This window comes from Caretta caretta, chromosome 2, assembly GCF_965140235.1.
Source record: "Caretta caretta isolate rCarCar2 chromosome 2, rCarCar1.hap1, whole genome shotgun sequence".
NCBI classification, from domain to species: Eukaryota; Metazoa; Chordata; order Testudines; family Cheloniidae; genus Caretta; species Caretta caretta.
Genome location: NC_134207.1, coordinates 175,917,906 through 175,936,467, shown reverse-complemented (window position 1 = coordinate 175,936,467; position 18,562 = coordinate 175,917,906). Strand labels below are relative to the sequence as shown.

Sequence of the window (18,562 nt, the reverse complement as noted above, 5' to 3'; positions counted from 1 at the left end):
TACCTCAGTATCAAATTGTATTTCCTCATGTTCACTATAAGAAATAGGTTAAATATTGAGGTAATGTTATTTTCTTATCTTAAGAAAGATGTCCTAGACTGAATAGGCGTTAAGATGACATATGGAGTACAAAGTACACGTCAATAAAAATCCATTAATAATCCTGGGAATAGGTTGGATAATGACTATATTTGGCAGATTCACCGATGTGGAAATATTGCCAACAGCTAAATCCATGCATGGAGATCTGCAATGGCAAACACAGCTACGGTACAAGTGTTGTACCGTGGTGTTTAGAAACACAGCAAAATGTTTTTTATTCTAGATACTCATTTTATGTCACAGGCTGTCCTTGCCTTCTCCTCCATGAGATGGTAAATTGAATCGTCTCTTATTGGTGTCCTGCAGTTATAGGTGCACACTGATAGGACAGTCCTTTTTCTGTCCCCTGAAATTCTTAACAGCCTCTCGTCGACTGAACTCCCCACCACCATTGTAGAACAGATCGAGGAGCGCACAAGGAGTTGGGGCCCATTTATTTGTGTTGTTTTAGCCATTTCTTCATCCATCTGCTGGCTATGCCGTCAGTGGCATGTTTACCTCCTCAACTTAGCTAGCACTCAACCTCAGGAAGGAGGACAGCTGTCCTCTCCCTGGATTGGTATTCTGACCAGGGCCGGCTGTACAGTTTTTGCCGCCCCAAGCAGTGAAAAAAACTGCCACCGCAGACGGCAAAAGGGAGAAGCTGCCGCCGATTTGCCGCTGCGGCCGGCGGGACAGAGAAACACTGCCACCCCTTTCTAACTGTCGCCCCAAGCTCCTGCTTGGAACGCTGGTGCCTGGAGCCGGCCCTGATTCTGACACCTTAATAGCATGCTTGAACCTCCTCAAGAATACACTCCGCTATTCAGAGAAGCTAGTGTCACTGCTGCACCACTTTGAGGCATTGAGGTAGGATTTTGAAGTAGGGTCCCATTAGAAACCATGAAAATCAGATGAGTACAAAGTTGTTTTAAAGAACGGTATTTTTTAATGGTTTTTAAAACTCCCATGGCTTTTTCAGGGGGAAGAGGACATGTTGTTCCCCCAGTGAAGACCCATACAGTGTCCGTTTACATCCCTTTACTCCAAGAGCCCCAACCACATGCTCCTCATGTGAGGGGGCTTCCATGGGTACGGGAGAGAATGATTCCACTTTGGCTCTGCTTCCCTCCCCTTGATGCTTGTGCTCGTGGCCACTGGAATGGCATTTCTGTTTTTTCTATCCCCCCTGCTCTGTCCAGCTGCGGGAAGGGCAAGACAGTCCTGTAGCACTGAGATGGCAGCTCTCACCAAACACAGGTTCTGCAATAGTATTCAGTTTTCCTAAACACTTGTTTTAAATATGAATATATTTATAAGCAAATTACTTCTTTAGCTCTCTGGGGTTAAACCATTTCTCCCCTCTGATCCCAAGAACCCAGAGGGTTCTTCATGGTGCATAATTAACACCATTCCATCATGGCAGGCTGTGCACTCTGCTCTTCTTGCAGGCCATGGCATCGTGGTTTAGTTAAACTGGGCCAGCTGCCTCCCGAGCACCCCCTCATAGCCAGGGATCACTCTGCAGGTGACCTGCTTCACTTTCTCCTCTCCTCACAAATAAAATCCAAATAGGCTTTCATGAGTTCTTTGACAACAGCCCTCCTTAGGGTCTTAGTTAAAAATCAAACACAAATGTCTCCCCCCAGCCTTAGGGTAGGCACATTCCCAAACTTCCTTGGTGTCTCAGGGTCCTTTCTGCCTTACCAGGCTACCTACCAGGCCCTTCCTAGCTGAAGTAGTTCTTCTAGTCTTAGGGTCTTCCCTGCAGTAGCCTTTTTCACTTTCTATAGTCTCTTTACTGCTTCCTTTCTTTGAAGCTTCCAGCTGCTCTTTATAGGAGAATCAGCTCCTCCATACCCAGCTGGTTCTGCTAATTAATCCTAGACTCCATCCCAGGTGGCTAATTAGATGAGCGCAGGTCAGCTCCAGGCTTCCGACCCTGGAAGGGGCAGGCCACCCCATCACACTCTGTGGTTGCTCCCTCTGTTGAAAAGTGGAGGTGGATTTTCAAATCAGTCTCCGTATCCCTCCAGTCCTCATCATCTCTGGTGAGACTGCCAACAAAAATGATAATTAGTGCTAGTTGCAGTGGTGGGTTTTGTGATATAGGCATTTGTGCAATAGAAGCTAGACTGAGATCACCAACCCATTTTACACCAGTCCCAATACAGCCATCAGCTTGTAATGACTTTCATTTACTACTGACCTGAGCCAAATTAGAAGAATATACTTTTGAAGAGCCAAAAAGTTTCATATGTGATTTTGTTCCCCCTGCTCTGGGGCTATTTTTTCTGATTTTCCCCTCCTACTGACTTGTACATTTCTTCAGGAGACAGAAAAGAAGTGTCTAACGAATCACAGAATCATAGAATATCAGGGTTGGAAGGGACTTCAGGAGGTCATCCATTCCAACTTCCTGCTCAAAGCAGAACCAATCCCCAACTAAATCATCCCAACCAGCACTTCGTCAAGCCTGACCTTAGAAACCTCTAAGGAAGGAGATTCCATCACCTCCCTAGGTAACCCATTCCAGTGCTTCACCACCCTCCTAGTGAAAAGATTTTTCCTAATATCTGACCTAAACCTCCCTCACTGCAGCTTGAGACCATTACTCCTTGTTCTGTCATCTGCTACCATGGAGAACAGTCTAGATCCATCATCTTTGGAACCCCCTTTCACGTAGTTGAAAGCAGCTATCAAATCCCCCCCCCCCCATTCTTCTCTTCTGCAGACTAAATAATCCCAGTTCCCTCAGCCTCTCCTCATAAAACATGTACTCCAGCCCCCTAATCATTTTTGTTGCCCTCCGCTGGACTCATTCCAATTTTTCCACATCCTTCTGGTAGTGTAGGGCCCAAAACTGGACACAGTACTCCAGATGAGGCCTCACCAATGCCAAATAGAGGGGAATGATCACATCACTCAATCTGCTGGCAATGTTCCGACAATCGCCCAAATGCCGTTAGCCTTCTTGGCAACAAGGGCACACTGTTGACTCAAATCAAGCTTCTCTGTAACCCCTAGGTCCTTTTCTGCAGAACTGTTGCCTAGCCACTCGGTCCCTAGTCTGTAACAGTGCATGGAATTCTTCCGTCCTAAGTGCAGGACTCTGCATTTGTCCTTGTTGAACCTCAACAGATTTATTTTGGCCCAATCCCTCTGTATCCTATCCCTACCCTCCAGTGTATGTACCCTCAAGCATGAACTGAACACATTTTAAAAAAACTGCACCATCTTTGCTTAGCAATCAGAGTTCTGCAGAGATGCAACCCCATTGCGAAAATGGAAGTAATTGCACAAGACATCAAAGAACAGAGTTCTGCAGAGATGCAACCCCATTGCGAAAATTGAAGTAATTGCACAAGACATCAAAGAACAAATATATCAACTTGTTCTGAAGTTCCAGCTTTTTAATGTGCCCACAGATTTTAGCCAGTTTTGTTTAATATTAATTTTTCAGCAGAAGAAGGGAAAAAGCATAACTCTGCAATGGTAATCTGCCATATGCTTTGCCGAGGGTGCCCATTATCTCAAGTTGCATCAGTCATTTTGCATTAGGTCATACCTGATGTGACATGTAAAGCAACACACCCTGCCTGACAAAACATTATAGGTAGTTAGTGGATCAGGTTAGTTAGAACAGTGTAGATTTTATTTTCTGCTTGCTATCCACTCACTCACACACCAGGCAGTGGCTATATTCTCAGGGCCAGCCTTCAGCACAAGTGAGACAAGCAATCCCTTTGGGTAGCCTAAGTAACTTTTCTTCTAAGAAACTAAGTAATTTTCTTCATACTTTTAGAGCAATGTTTACTGGAATCAGATGACCAACAAACATCTGAGTCCATGAGTTCTTACTGGAGTCCAGATGGCTCTATAGAATGAAAAGTAAAATTACTGTATTCTAGCCGTGATTTTAAAATCTTCTTGTTCCTTTTCAAATAGCCTCCATTCGTCTGTGTCCAAATCAATAAACAACCAATAAACAAATCATTTTCCTTGCTTTTTTAACCCCAAGTCTGCAGCTGGGTTTCATTGTAGTGCTGAAATCTGTGACTTCCCTTGAGCTTTGCTTAACTGATGTAGTACTGACATTGTTTCACTAAAATCACAGGCAAAACCCATCCAGCCACTTTTGAATTACAGAATAAGGGAGAGGGAACTATTTCCTGTTTGGTTGGTTAGTTTGGTTTCACTTTTTGGAAAGCCTTAAAAATTTGATAAAATTTTGTATCTCAAAAATGTCATGGTTTAGTAATTTCCTATTCGTTTAGTGCATTAGCCCTGGAGGAGGTATATAATTCACCCTCCCGATATGTGTCAGAAGCCTCACCAGCAATATGCTAATAAATATCCATTTTCTGATGTATTCTACATATACTGTCCAAAAACTACCGAGCACCTCATCCTCTGAAACAGGTCAAGACTTCATTCATTCCTCACAGAGGACTGTGGAGACCTGACATGAGCATATGCATTGTTATTTCCTTGTTAAAAATGTGCTTAAAGTTAAACAAACGTGCATGTTTGCAGGATCTGTGACATAACAAGTAGCTCAACTGCTTTTCACATAATTAGCAAAAAGAAAAGGAGTACTTGTGGCACCTTAGAGACTAACCAATTTATTTGAGCATAAGCGTTCGTGAGCTACAGCTCACTTCATCGGATGCATACTGTGGAAAATACAGAAGAGGTTTTTATATACACAAACCATGAAAAAATGGGTGATTATCACTACAAAAGGTTTTCTCTCCCCCCACCCCACTCTCCTGCTGGTAATAGCTTATGTAAAGTGATCACTCTCCTTACAATGTGTATGATAATCAAGGTGGGCCATTTCCAGCACAAATCCAGGTTTTCTCCCCCCCCCCCCAATTAAAAACCCCACTCTCCTGTTGGTAATAAATTGGTTAGTCTCTAAGGTGCCACAAGTACTCCTTTTCTTTTTGCAAATACAGACTAACACGGCTGTTACTCTGAAACCTGTCATTATGCAAGGCACATAATTAGGTTTATTGACTGTTAGGTGCTTAAAGATCAGCACGTGCATAAGTGTTTGCAGGATCTGGACGGAAAACCTCAGTCCATTGCAGAGTGCAGCAGGATCCTGAGGCAGAAAAAAAGGTGGTAGAATTTTAACACAGAGTGTCCCAATCTTTTGGACTTTTGCTCTGCAGTGTTCTAATGAGATTCTTTGTACATTATTTATAGCCTTCACTCTGTCTTGATGAAGATTTTGTTTAGGTACAGGCCAAAGAGCTACATAAAAGTGCTAAATATACAAATTCAGAAATGAAAGGAAGTGTTCATAGGTATAAACTCCAGTAGTTTGCTACAAAAATGATGAAATTCCTGCAAAAAGCTGAGTTTGCTGGTGGAAATGGTGACACTTTGCGTTAGGTCAAACTTATGAATATCACCAGAAGAAAATTGTTGGGTTTGCACAATTGTAATTGCTTTGAATGTTTATGTTTTCTAACTCCGTTGCTTGCATATAACCCAGCACTCACTGTGCAGGTCAATTTCCATAAATCACAACAATATCAACAAGGAAAACAAGACTCAGCTCTTACTTTTATTAGCAAGTATCTATAAATGGACTACTCAAGACAGATTCAATTCACAACAGATATTCTGGCCAAAGACCTATGTTGCTTTTTTAGCGCTGTCTATTTTTACCTGTTTGTAAAAGGCCTTTGACTGAAACGTCCCTACTGGGAACTGAATGTGATTAGAGTAGTGTATTGGTCTAATCCTGAGGCTGCAGTAGTGACTGCAAAACAGATGGATACTGCTTCACTCCTTGAGGGGATAAGTATTCCTTCCTCCATGCCCCTCACTCACTCTAGATTCTCCCCTAGCTGGCAGTCAGGCTGTGAGCTGGAATACATATTTTCCCATTCACTCCAATAGCAAATATTGACTGTTGTTTTCTTTGTTGATATGATTCAAGGACTGGAGATTGTTTAGCGAAGGGGTCCCTGGGAATACGTGCGGGCAGCAACTGTGGACAATACAGGCTGTGTGAGCATTTCAAGATATTCTGCTACATTTGTAAAAATTATTTACATTGTGATTTGTAGGGTATAGGTGGGATCCATGAAAGCACTTAGACACTTCAGCACCATTCTCAGGGAGCCTAAGTCCCAGTTTTGGCTCTCTGCAGCCACGAAGGACAGAAACTTACTATGAAAGCAGAGATTCTCATGTAACCACGTGACTCCAGGAGCTGAGGCTTTAAGAAAAGCACCTAATATTGTGCGACTCACAATAAAAATTGTGAGTTAGTAACACTGAAGATAGCAAATTAATTATTCTTACAATGAATCCCTTCGGGTTATAGCTGAGGTTAAAAGTGGAGCGGTTTGTGGGCACATGTGGGAGCAATATTAACCGGCATCTTCCTGCATAAAGAGTCAATTTTTATTTCAGGTTGTGATCACACAGCTGCCTTCTCTCAGCACTCTTGGAATGAATTATTCATTGCAACATCATTCAGTGTGCACCCAAGGGTACCGCAGAATTCATAATCATGCTCTTTTTTATTCATAGATATGCAGCCTAAGCTGTCATCTTTGCTTCACAAAAAAAGCAGACTAGCTGCTTTTGTGTGACAGTTTGCAAATACTAGACCAACAAAAAGACATCATACTTATTACAGCCAGTAGCAGTTACTAGCATTTTATATTGGCTGATAGGAGTTGCCTTTTGAAAGAGACCACAAAACTCATGGTCCTTCTTGCTCTTCAAAGATATAAAGGGCCAGTTTTGGGGTAATGCAAAATCATCCCATCATAGGGGTTGCAAGAAATGTTACCAGCTAAGGTGAAGGGATCAGCAAGGTTACCAGCTAAGATGAAGGGGTCAGCATGAAGGGTGGCAGTAGTTAAGAATAGGGTGTAAGTTAGGATTTGGTATTGTTATATTTCCAGATCCAAATATGCCAATCTTGTCTTTAATTAAATACCTTTTAGGGCCCACATTTTCAAAAGTGATTAGTGATTCCGGATGTCTCAGTTTTTAGGGGCCCAACTAGAGACATCTTAAAGGGGCTTATTTTCAGAAGGAGAGTGCACAGCTCTTACACTCAAAAGGCCTTGTTAAGGTGTGTCAATTTGTGTGCCCTAAAACTGAGACAGCCAAAATCATTAGCCACTTTTGCGAATCTTGGCCATTGACCTTAATTGGATGAGATTTAATTTGCCACAGCAGCAAATATTAACAAAAATGAATTGTGTTAGCACAGTAAATAGGTCATTATTTGGAAGCTACCACCAACCCCACTTTTGTTCTTGGGTTCACTCCTTTAACTCCAGCTGCAATTGGTTCCTTCTGGCAAAATTTTTTGCCAAAATGTTCCAGATCTCAAAAGTGCAATTACTCCTTACAGCCACTATAGTTCTTAAAGCATTGTACTCTGCAAGTAGAAGGAGAGTTTGGCATTTGTGGTTGGGGACCGGCAGGATGTACATTATTCTGGAAAGGGTACATGAAAGGTGCTTTGTTTGTGGGAAGTGCTGCTTGATAGGTCTGACAGAAGAGAAGATCTGAGGTTTGGAAATGAAGCTAGAAACTATGGTTGAGTTGTGAAGGAGATTTGAGCAGATGTTGAAGGGAAGGAGACAGGAGGCTGAAGGGAAAACTCAAGACTTGAAGATGCATGTTGGACAAGAGGATTGTGAGAGTAACCTGCTGGATGAGGAAAGTAGTCAGTGGAAGCATGTGACTATGAGAACAAGGCCGAGGAAAAGACTGGCCATCAAAGGAGAAATATTGCTGAGGAACAGGCTCGTTGAGGTGCAAAATGAAGGGGATAGGCAGACAGTAACAGAAGATTGGAGTGCAAGGAAGAAGAGAAGGAAAGAGTTAATGGAGGTAGCCATGGTTCGGAGCCCTAGGAGGATAGAGGATGACTTGCAGAAGATTGCAAGTGAGAACAGAAGACAAGACAATTTGCAGCCAGAAAGAACAGAAGGGGGAAGGCCAGAGAATTGCATCAACACCATCAAGAGAAGAAAAGAATGTGTTGTCTGCCGAGAGCTAAGATATGGGATGTGGACCTGAGGCTGAAGAGGCTCCTAATGGGAGCAGGAAACAATCTACTAATTGTCCTTCACATAGAAAGAAATGATACTGCTAGATTCTCCCTGGGATGCATGAAGGAAGACTACGCAAGACTGGGGAAGATGTTTAAACAAATGGAGGCTCACGTATCTTCAGTGGGATTCTACTTGTGCCTAGAGAAGAAGAGGGAAGGCAAGACAAGATTATGATGATCAATAGATGGCTCAGGCAATGGTGCTGTAAGGAGGGCATTGTGGTGTTTGACCACTGGGAAGCATTCACAGAGAGAAAGGACTGCTATCATGCGATGAACTCCACCTGACTAGGGAGGGAAATTGAGTGCTGGGAAGGAAGTTGGCACAATTGATTAAGAGACCTTTAAACTAGGGAGATGCTCATCTAATTGCCACACCTGGTTCTAATGTTGAGTGGGAGGAAAATCAAGTAAGAAAGGATACTGCAATGGAGAAAGGAACAAGAGAGGGTGGGAGAATGGACAACAAGAGGAAAGAGAGTAACAGTCAGGTAGGCAATACTAGCAGTAAAATGACTTCACCTAGTTGCGTAAGGAATCTGGGTGAAGCCAAGCAGAAACAACTAAAATGTCTCTACACCAATGCAGGAGACTGAGTAACAAAATAGAGGAAATAGAATTACTGGTGGAGGAAGTGAAACCAGGTATTATAGAGATAACAAAACATGGTGGAATAGTACTCATATACGTGTACTGGAGTACAGGTATTGAAGTTTATGTGCTGTTCAGGAAAGAGAGAAATAAAGGTAAAGGTGGTGGAGTAGCACTGTATTTTAATGATGAAGAAGACTAAAGAAATTAGAAGTGATGGAATGGATAAAACGGAATCTGTTTGGATCAAAAATCACTTTGGGTAAGAAAGTTAACAGAGACCCTCTGGAATAGTGCTTGGGGTCTGCTACAGACCCCCAGGATCCAATCTGGATATGAATAGAGACATCTTTAATATTTAAATGAAATTAATTCTACTGTGATTATGGAAGACTTTAATTTCCCAATTGTTAAATAGCAAGGACCTCACAGAAGAACTGGTTGTAGAGGACAACCTTTGCGTGAGTGGCCATAGGTTAGTTCAGTTGAAACTAAATGGAAGAATAAATAAGAATAGGTCTGCAACTAGGACCCTGGATTTCAAAAGGGCAAACTTTAAAAAATTAAGGGAATTAGTTAGGGAAGTTGGGATTGAAGGATTCAGGGATCTGAACGTGGAGAAGGCTTGGAATTACTTTAAGTCAAAGTTGCAGAAACTATCTGGAGCCTGTATCCCAACCAAGAGGAAAAATCATAGGGAAAGGTTGAAGATCAAACTGGATGAGCAAGCATCTCAAACAGGTTATTAAGAGAAAGCAGAAGGCCTAGAAGGAATGGAATAATGGATGGATCACAGGCCAGAAGATGTAGGGATAAAGTGAGAACTGTCAAAAGCCAGCAGAGCTAGACCTTGCAAAGGAAACTAAAACCAATAGTAAAAGATTCTTTAGCCATATAAACTAAAAGAAAACAGGAAAAGAAGTGGGACCTCTAAGTACTGAGGATGGGGTGGAGATTATAGACAATCTAAGTATGGCTCAACACCTAAATGAATATTTGCCTCAGTTTTTAAGAACAGTAATGAGAAACTTGGGGAAAGTGACAGGATGGCTAATGGAAATGAGGATATGGAAGTAGAAATTGTCACATCCATGGAGGAAGCCAGACTCAAATAGCTTAATGCGACCAAATCAGGGTGCCAAAGTAATCTCCATCCAAGAATATTAAAAGACACATGAAATCGCAAACCCAATAGCAAGGCTTTTTCATGAATCTGTGAACTCAGGGGTCATACCCTATGACTGGGAAATGCAAATATTGTACCTATATTTAAGACAGGGAAAAAAGTGATCTGAGAAACTACAGGCCTGTTAGTTTGACCTCAATTGTATGCAAGGTTTCAGAACACATTTTGAAAGACAGAGTAATTAAAGACGTAAAGGTAATTGGGATAAACTATAACATGGTTTTACAAAAGGTAGATCGTGCCAGACCAACCTGATCTCTTTCTTGAAGAAGTTAACCAATTTTCTAGACAAAGGAAATGCAATGGATTTAATCTACCTGTATTTCAGTAAAACCTTTGATACAGTTCCACATAGGAAATTATTAGTTAAATTGGAGAAGATGGGGATTAATATGAGAATTGAAAGGTAAGTAAGGAACTAGTTAAAGGGGAGACTATGTGCTGACAGGTCAACTGTCAGGCTGCAGGGAGATTGTGAGTGGAGTTCCTCAAGGATTGGTTTTGGGACAAAAAGGGGGAATGTGTTGATAAAATTTGCAGATGATACAAAATTTGGGAGGTATTTCTGGAAGAGAAGAGGACCAGAATATCATACAAGAAGATTTGGAGAACCTTGAAAATTGGAGTAATGGGATGAAATTTAATAGTGCAAAATGCAAGGTCATGCACTTAGGGACTAACAACAAAAATTTTTTGCTGAAAGCTGGGGATTTATCAGTTGCAAATGACAGAGGAAGAGAAATGACAGAGGAAGAGAAAGACCTGGATATTGGTCAATCAAAGGATGACTATGAGCCGCCAATGTGATGTGGCTGTGAAAAAGGCTAATGCAATCCTAGGGTACATCAGGGGAGGTGTTTCCAGTAGAGATGGGTGAGTGCTATTACCATTATACTAGGCACTTGTGAGACTTCGTCTGGAATACTGTGTGCAATTCTGGTCTCCCATGTTTAAGAAAAATGAATTCAAACTGAAACAGGTGCAAAGAAGGGTTACTAGGGTGATCAAAGGAATGGAGAACCTACCTTATAAAGGAGACTTAAGGACCTTGGCTTATTTAACCTAACAAAACAAAGATTGAGGGGAGATATAATTGCTTTCTAAAAATACATCAGTGAGGGAGAACAGTTATTTAAGTTACGGGCCACCAACAAGTTTAGACTTGAAATTAGAGGAAGATTTCTAACTGTCAGAGGAGTGAAATTTTGGAACAGCCTTCCAAGGGAGCAGTGGGGGCAAAAAATCTAACTTGTTTCAAGACTGAGCTTGATAAGTTTATGGAGAAGACGATAAAATGATATTGTATACAGTGGCATGTGGCCCATCCGCTACTGCTATTAGCAAATATCTTTAAAAGCCAGAGATGGGAATCTAGATGGGGAGGGTGCTGAGTTACTACAGAGAATTGTTTCCCAGGTGTCTGGCTGGTGGGTCTTGCTCACAAGCTCAGCATCTAATTGATTTCCATATTAGGGAGGTAGGGAAGGAATTTTCCCCCAGATCAGATTAAAGGAAACCTTGGGGCAGGGGGGGTTCACCTTTCTCTGCAGCATGGGGCACAGGTTCCTTGCTGGTTTAAACTAGAGTAAATGGTGGATTCTCTGTAACTTGAAGTCTTTAAATCATGATTTGAGGACTTCAGTAACTCAGCCAGAGGTTATGGGCCTATTACAGGAGTGAGTGGGTGAGGTTCTGTGGCTTGTGATGTGTAGGTTTTCGGACTAGATGGTCTTCTTGCCTTAAAGTCTATGAGTCAGAAGAGGCCCTCTGTACGACAAATACAGTCATGCCAGGGGATCAGATTATGGCATGGTTGTCCCCTAACATGATCAAAATATTGTTTGATAGATTGGACTTCACTGTATCTTAACTTTTTCTCAGACCAGTGCCTGTCCTTGCAAATAGAGTTACTTCTCTGAGTTGCTTTCAACACACCTTACCCAACACACAATGGCCCAGATCCTCAGAGGTATTTAGGCTCCTAACTTCATTGCCTACCCTTGCAAAGCTACTGCTAATGCGCCTGTGCAACGTTAACTTTTCTCCTTGAATAAAAATGGAACTATCAGGATTGGTTCCACTCCAAAGTCAAAGAAATATATTTTCATGTTAATTCTGATTTACGTCAGATTTACACAATATCACAAAGGGTTAATGACGAGGGGATCATTTAAATCATTAATGCAGTTTGTACTTTCCATTTAAGAATGATTGATCTTTATTTTGCATGTGTGCACACATGTTCTACTCCTTGGAGATGTTTTTGTATTGAAAGTGTCAACAGCCTAATCATTTACAACTTTATTAAATGACAAATTGAGGCATTTACTATAATGTCATTCATCTACTGGTTAATTCCCCTGTTCTGAATTCCTTATGAGTGTCATGGAGCAGCCAGTTGCCTTGGGGCTATATCAAGCGGTTACAATAGTAATAATAATAACAAAGAATTATACAATTTTCAATATGCCTGGAATACTGCTGATCTCTGCTTTGCAAAACTTACTCTCTTCTCTAATATATTGCAGAAAATGTGTAGAAAGTGTGGACAAAAATATGTACTAGCACTTCTTTTAGTTTTATTTCTCTGCTTATTTGCAATTCTTGCCATATGCACACTGCAGCTTTGCTGATCAAACATCCTGGCTGCTCACGTGTGAGTAACTTGAAGACCTCATTGTCAGACGTGCAGCTCCTTTTGACTTCATTAGAAGTTGTGCGTACTCAGGCTCTAATTCAGCAAAGTACTTAAGTCTGCGCTTAACTTCAAGCCTTAATAACCTGGATTGCCATTGACAGTGGGAGTGTTAGATAATTATTTCAGGCACCTTAGGACTCATTTAATACACTACTTTGATACTGTGTGGACAGTGGCCTTTTAGGTAAAATCAAGCAACAGTCCCATGTTCATTCAAAGCCATTTATACACCGCCATGAGATTCCCTCCCTTTGTTTATAACTCACTAAAAGCAGTAAATACACTTGGAGCAGAGGTGCAGTGGGGCAAGTCACCATCCACTCCCACGCTGGTAGGAATCCAGAGCTAGGCTGAACTGCCCCAGAAGTGAATTCCAATATCCAGGAAAGGGCAAGGGCAACTCCACCAGGAGACGTGCTATTGGGTATTCCTCCTGGGCAGTGTCTGCTGTTAGGGCACCGACTGAGCCTCGACTGTTTTTCAAAACTCTCCTTCAGAGGGGCCAACATCCCCTCTGGTGCAGCTGCCCTGATTGTCTTAGGGATGGAAAGTGTGCATGCTCTCCAGCTTGAAATTTACCCCCCCACTCTCAAGTTTGCATTTAGCACTGTCCAAATGCTTTTTACAGTGCTATGTACACGTGTAAACTTGATTGAAAAATATGTAGCTGAGCACCCTTCTCTTTGAGATCACTGACTCAGATCTCAGAGAATTAATAATATCTGATGACTCTTGGGGGGCCAGTGTGAAATAAGTTGATAGTATCACTCTGGTTCCTAGACAATGGTCCACGGCACAAAAGCACCACCACAATTGGCACGGTCACTGACGTTGCAGTCTTGGCAAAGAGATGAAACACTGAAGGGGCATGAAAACAAATCTCTCTGCTCTGGAGTTGTCCTGCCAATTCAGGGCTGAGGCACACTGTGGAGGCAGGTGATGTGGACGTTGTGTCTCTGCCTGTTCGGTACCTGTCCGTTGGATAAAATGAAAACTACAGACTCTAGGGTGGTGAAGCCAACACCTCGAATTGGGGTAGCATGGGAGACACGATGGGTTTGTGAGTAAATTGCTATCATCATTTTTCACACTTCCAAAAGCAGTGTTCTTGGACAATATTATACTATTATTACTATATATCTTACACCTAGATATTCACATTGTTTGTCAGCAGAATTGTATTTACTTGCAACTTCTTTTTTCTTTTTTTTCTGAAAGTAAGGGCTTCACTGGGACTGAATTTGTGGAGAAATGCAAAATTTGGCCCAGTGTGTTTGGGTCAATTATAATTTTTAGGACAGAGACTGCTACTGTGATATTTGTTTGTAAAATGCTTACCACAATGGAGTTCTGATGAGGGCTGTGGAGCATTACTGGAGTGTAAATAACAAATGTATTAATGTGCATAATTCCTGCTAGTATCCACTCCCTGCAAACTGTAGAGGCCTGATCCTGCGAAGTTTGAGCATTTCCTGTGAGTTGCTCCTACTCAGCCTCTCTGACTCAGGGCTCTGTATCTTACAGGTTTGGACGCTGGGATCCAAGAGCACATTTTAATAGAGGTCTTGTCTGTACAGTAGTTTAGTGCATGGTAAGATGGGGTGTGAATCTACAGTACACCATGCACTAAGTGGACAGTGCTACCGCACACTAACAGTTCTACAGTGCGCTGTGATCTTCTCCCTTTTCAAATAGCAGTAGGTCAAAGCACACTACGGAACTTTTTGTGCAGGGGCGGCATGATCCGTGTGTACAGTTACTACGTGTCCGGCCAGAGTGCTGTTGACTTGCACGCTGGCTTGCCACACACTAAATCACCACATAGACATGCCGTGAATATCTTCTTGCCCTTATATGTATAGACAGATGGAGAATATCTTATTGCCCTTATATAAATCCATGGTATGCCCACATCTTGAATACTGTATACAGATGTGGTCTCCTCATCTCAAAAAAGATATACTGGCATTAGAAAAGGTTCCAAGAAGGGCAACTAAAATGATTAGGGGGGTTGGAACGAGTCCCATATGAGGGGAGATTAAAGAAACTAGGACTTTTCAGCCTGGAAAAGAGGAGACTAAGGGGGGATATGATAGAAGTATATAAAATCATGAGTGGTGTGGAGAAAGTGAATAAGGAAAAGTTATTTATTTGTTCCCATAATATAAGAAATAGGGGCCACCAAATGAAATTAATGGGCAGCAGGTTTAAAACAAATAAAAGGAAGATCTTCTTCACACAGCGCACAGTCAACCTGTGGAACTCCTTGCCTGAGGAGGTTGTGAAAGCTAGGACTATAACAGGGTTTAAAAGAGAACTAGATAAATTCATGGAGGTTAAGTCCATTAATGGCTATTAGCCAGGATGGGTAAGGAATGGTGTCCCTAGCCTCTGTTTGTCAGAGGGTGGAGCTGGATGGCAGGAGAGAGATCACTTGATCGTTACCTGTTAGGTTCACTCCCTCTGGGGCACCTGACATTGGCCACTGTCGGCAGACAGGATACTAGGCTGGATGGACCTTTGGTCTGACTCAGTATGGTCATTCTTCTGTTCTTATGTTCCCTTAGTATTGGTTTTGTCCTGGTTCTTATGAACCTGCTTCCTGTTCTGTTAGTAAACTTGAACTTCACATGCCTAAGCCACTTATTCCATGTTCTTTTTATTATCATAGCAGTTCAGCTTTGTTTCCGTTCCCACGGATGTTCTGGAAATAGAAGTTAAGGACAAGTTTGCAAAGAGCCGGCCGATCATTAAACGCTTCTTGGGGAAACTTTCCATGCCAGTGCAACGCCTGCTGGAGAGACATGCTATAGGGTAAATCTGTTATCTGTGTGACTTTTATGTTACTGAAGGCTCACACTGCCACTGTGAAAAGGAGAGCAGAGTCCATGGCTGAAACAGCATGATATAGTCAAATAATCTTGCTCAAATGAAATTACTTACTTGACAGGGATTTGTCTGATTAATGATGCTGGTTGAAGTTAGAATTTACTTCCTTGTTATAAACTTAGGACTCTCTAGTAAAAGTCCTTGCTGAGTGCAATGGTTTTGTTTTCTGATGAGTCCCAAACCTTGCTTTATTTTGTCTCTACACATGGTTCCTTGAAGCAAGCAAACTCAGTGAAAGACATATCTACAAGTATGGAGACAACAAATACACAATCCCCAGGTTTACATGAATACTAGAATAATCTCATTTATTCAAGTTATAAATGTACATAAAACTACCCTGGGAGCATATGCAGCACCAAATGGAAATTAAAATGTGCTTCTCCAGAAGGCATACAGATTTAACACTCTTCACGCTCAGTAGTTTTACAAACATTGACTAAGCTTCAGATGGGGGCAATGAGCAGATCATCTTTTTTCTAGTTTCACTCTTCTCTGAGTGGGGCTGTGGGACTTTTGGATAAAGTGTGTCTTCAAGAGGGACTGGAAGAAAGAAAGGGTGCAGGCATCATGACTGCCCAGGGATGTGCTCTAGGTGTATCAACGGCATGGAAACAGGAGTGGGAGGAAGACATGAAGGGGCAGTCAGCTGAGTAGCTCGAAGGGCGAAGAAGAGAGCAGAAAAGAAGCAAGAACAGAGAAGCAGGTACGGGGAGTCAGGCTGTACAGGACTTTGAAGGCAAAGACAAAGAGCTTGAATTTGATACAGAAGGAAAGGGGAAGGAAATGCAGGGATCTGAAGAGGAGTTTGACATGGTCAGATCATCAGGCAGGGAAGGCTTGCCACCACATATATCCCAGCAGACCTGGGTTACTAACTTAACTGAATCTTTGCACTGTAGTTGGAGACATTGGCCCCCCGCTTCCCAGCTATTCCTTCCCTCATGCTCTCAGACATGCCCGCACTGCAGGTTGAAATAATACAGTGTGAATCACCTTTGAAAATGTCAGGTGTTTGTGAAGGATACAGCAGCTTTCTCCATTCGCTGTAGATACTGGATGAGTTTACAATCTCTGTAACAGTACTTGCTTTCTTACAGGGACAGGGTTGTCAGCTACACTCTGGGACGTAGGCTTCCAACAGATCATGTCAGCGGTCAGCTGCAGTTTCGGTTTGAGATAACTTCTTCTATCCATCCAGGTATTGGCTTCTTCAGTAATGCCTTATTTACAGAGAGCTGAATTTTTTGTTTACATTCTTTTCACCTACAGAGGCTTGAATTCTTTTAGGGCTAGACTGGGCCTTTAGGCAGGGTCATGAGCAAAGGATAGTACATAAGCTACCCCCCATGGCAGAAGCACAATCCCTGCTCTGCTTTCCCTTTGCTCCTAGAGTGTGAAGTCATTTACTACTGGCCTACACTATTAAAGGATCATCTCCTCCCCTAGAATGAGTCCGGGAGAGTTAAGGTTCTTCACACTCCCACATCACCTACTCCAGGGAGGGAGCAGCTCTGCTTACTCCTATCTACCCAGATCCAAGGTGTGCTTAGCCCACATAGGTATATAAGGGTGGGAGGAGATTCTGGTCATGCTTACTCCCTTTCACAGGGTACATATTCCAAGTCACAGTCTTGTCCACTAATAAGAATTTATTGGCAGCCAGTCTGTAAAAATGCTTTTTCTGCTGTGTATTCCACATAGCTCACCACTGAGAATCCATTACGTCAATATCAGAATAGCATAGAGAGATATTGTTGTTGAATCAGGACCTTTCTGAATATCAGCAAGGACTCACATTAAGCATTACTTTTTCCACTGGCCGCAAAAAAAATAGCACCATATAGAGTTTCTGATTGTGTCATATCCAACCTTCAGGCACACCAAGTTTTTGCTTTACACGGTACACATGGTTTTAGACTGATTTAGTTCTTGTGTTTGTGACTATTGTAGGCGGGGGGAAGGGAGAAGGTATTTTCCAGATCATAACAAATTTTAAGTGAGAAATGATGGCAACATCATAATAGCAAAATAAATAAACAGATAATAATACACAACAAGACAGAGAAAGGGAAACCATGGGATGGAGGAAGAAATTGTTATCACGGTTTTAGATCTCAGCTTTCCAGCAGGACTTAACCTTTTACATGCTGTATTTAATCCATCAATATAAGTATCTTGCTTCTGTGATTAACTATGTTTTGTTATTTGCACAGAGGCCTGTGGGTTTGAGTACCCTATGAATAAAATGTTCATTAGGGGGAGTAGAGCTGCTTGGAAATTTTCTGATTTTGACATTTTTCCATGAAAATTTTCAGAAAAAAAGTTCTCATTTTTTGGCCTGTTCTAGTTATTAGGCAGTCCTGTAATGATGGTGCCACCTTGATGCTAGATTTCAGTGTGAGGCTCCAATGGTACTGCCCAGGGAATCTTTCTGTCCCTCTGTAACAGAACCCCTGTCAGGCTATGAGTGCTTACTTTGAAAGGAAATAGTTATATTAAGTAGTTGGAAAATGTGATCCCTGCTTGTTGTGCAACCCTTTCTCACCTTCAGGGTATAACTGGGCCAGTTGGGTAGTGGTGAAAGCACGTTGGTTGCAACTAGGAGCCTCAGGTTTTATGTCAGGTAGGGAGTAACCCCTGGGAGGAGGTGGGGTGGGCAAGAGTAATGTCAGAAGATGTGTGTGTTGGGGAGGGGATTCCTTCCTCCCAGTAGGGTAGGGTGGAAGTGGAAATGGGGTTCAGTTCCCCTCTTTGGAGAAGTACTAGGTGTGGGTTGGAGTAGCAGTAATGGGATGTGGGGGCTGGGAGCAATGGTTGAACCCTTTCTATAAGAATGTGTCCTGGATGGGGATTCCCAGGAAGGAGGAGTCCTGGCACAGGTTGCAGCAGGGAGAGCAGTGTACACACTACCGGGATTAGGCCGCCAATTGTTACACACATTGTTCAGATATTTCCTAGTGAAAAATCAAGACGTCTCAGAATCTGTTTAATCACCTATCTGTGTAACATGATA

General features: G+C 42.2%; 1 protein-coding gene across 7 annotated transcripts in view; it reads left to right on the top strand.

The window, feature by feature from the left end:
• HECW1 (HECT, C2 and WW domain containing E3 ubiquitin protein ligase 1) overlaps positions 1 to 18,562 on the top strand; it is a 359,505-nt gene that overhangs the window by 233,668 nt on the left and 107,275 nt on the right. For 6 of the 7 annotated variants that reach the window (XM_048839117.2, XM_048839116.2, XM_048839112.2 and 3 more), the window contains 2 exons: positions 15,329 to 15,471; positions 16,647 to 16,747. In XM_048839117.2, the coding sequence (XP_048695074.2) occupies positions 15,329 to 15,471; positions 16,647 to 16,747 (244 nt within the window). The remainder of the gene's footprint in view (positions 1 to 15,328; positions 15,472 to 16,646; positions 16,748 to 18,562) is intronic. The other variant, XM_048839115.2, reaches the window with a different exon arrangement.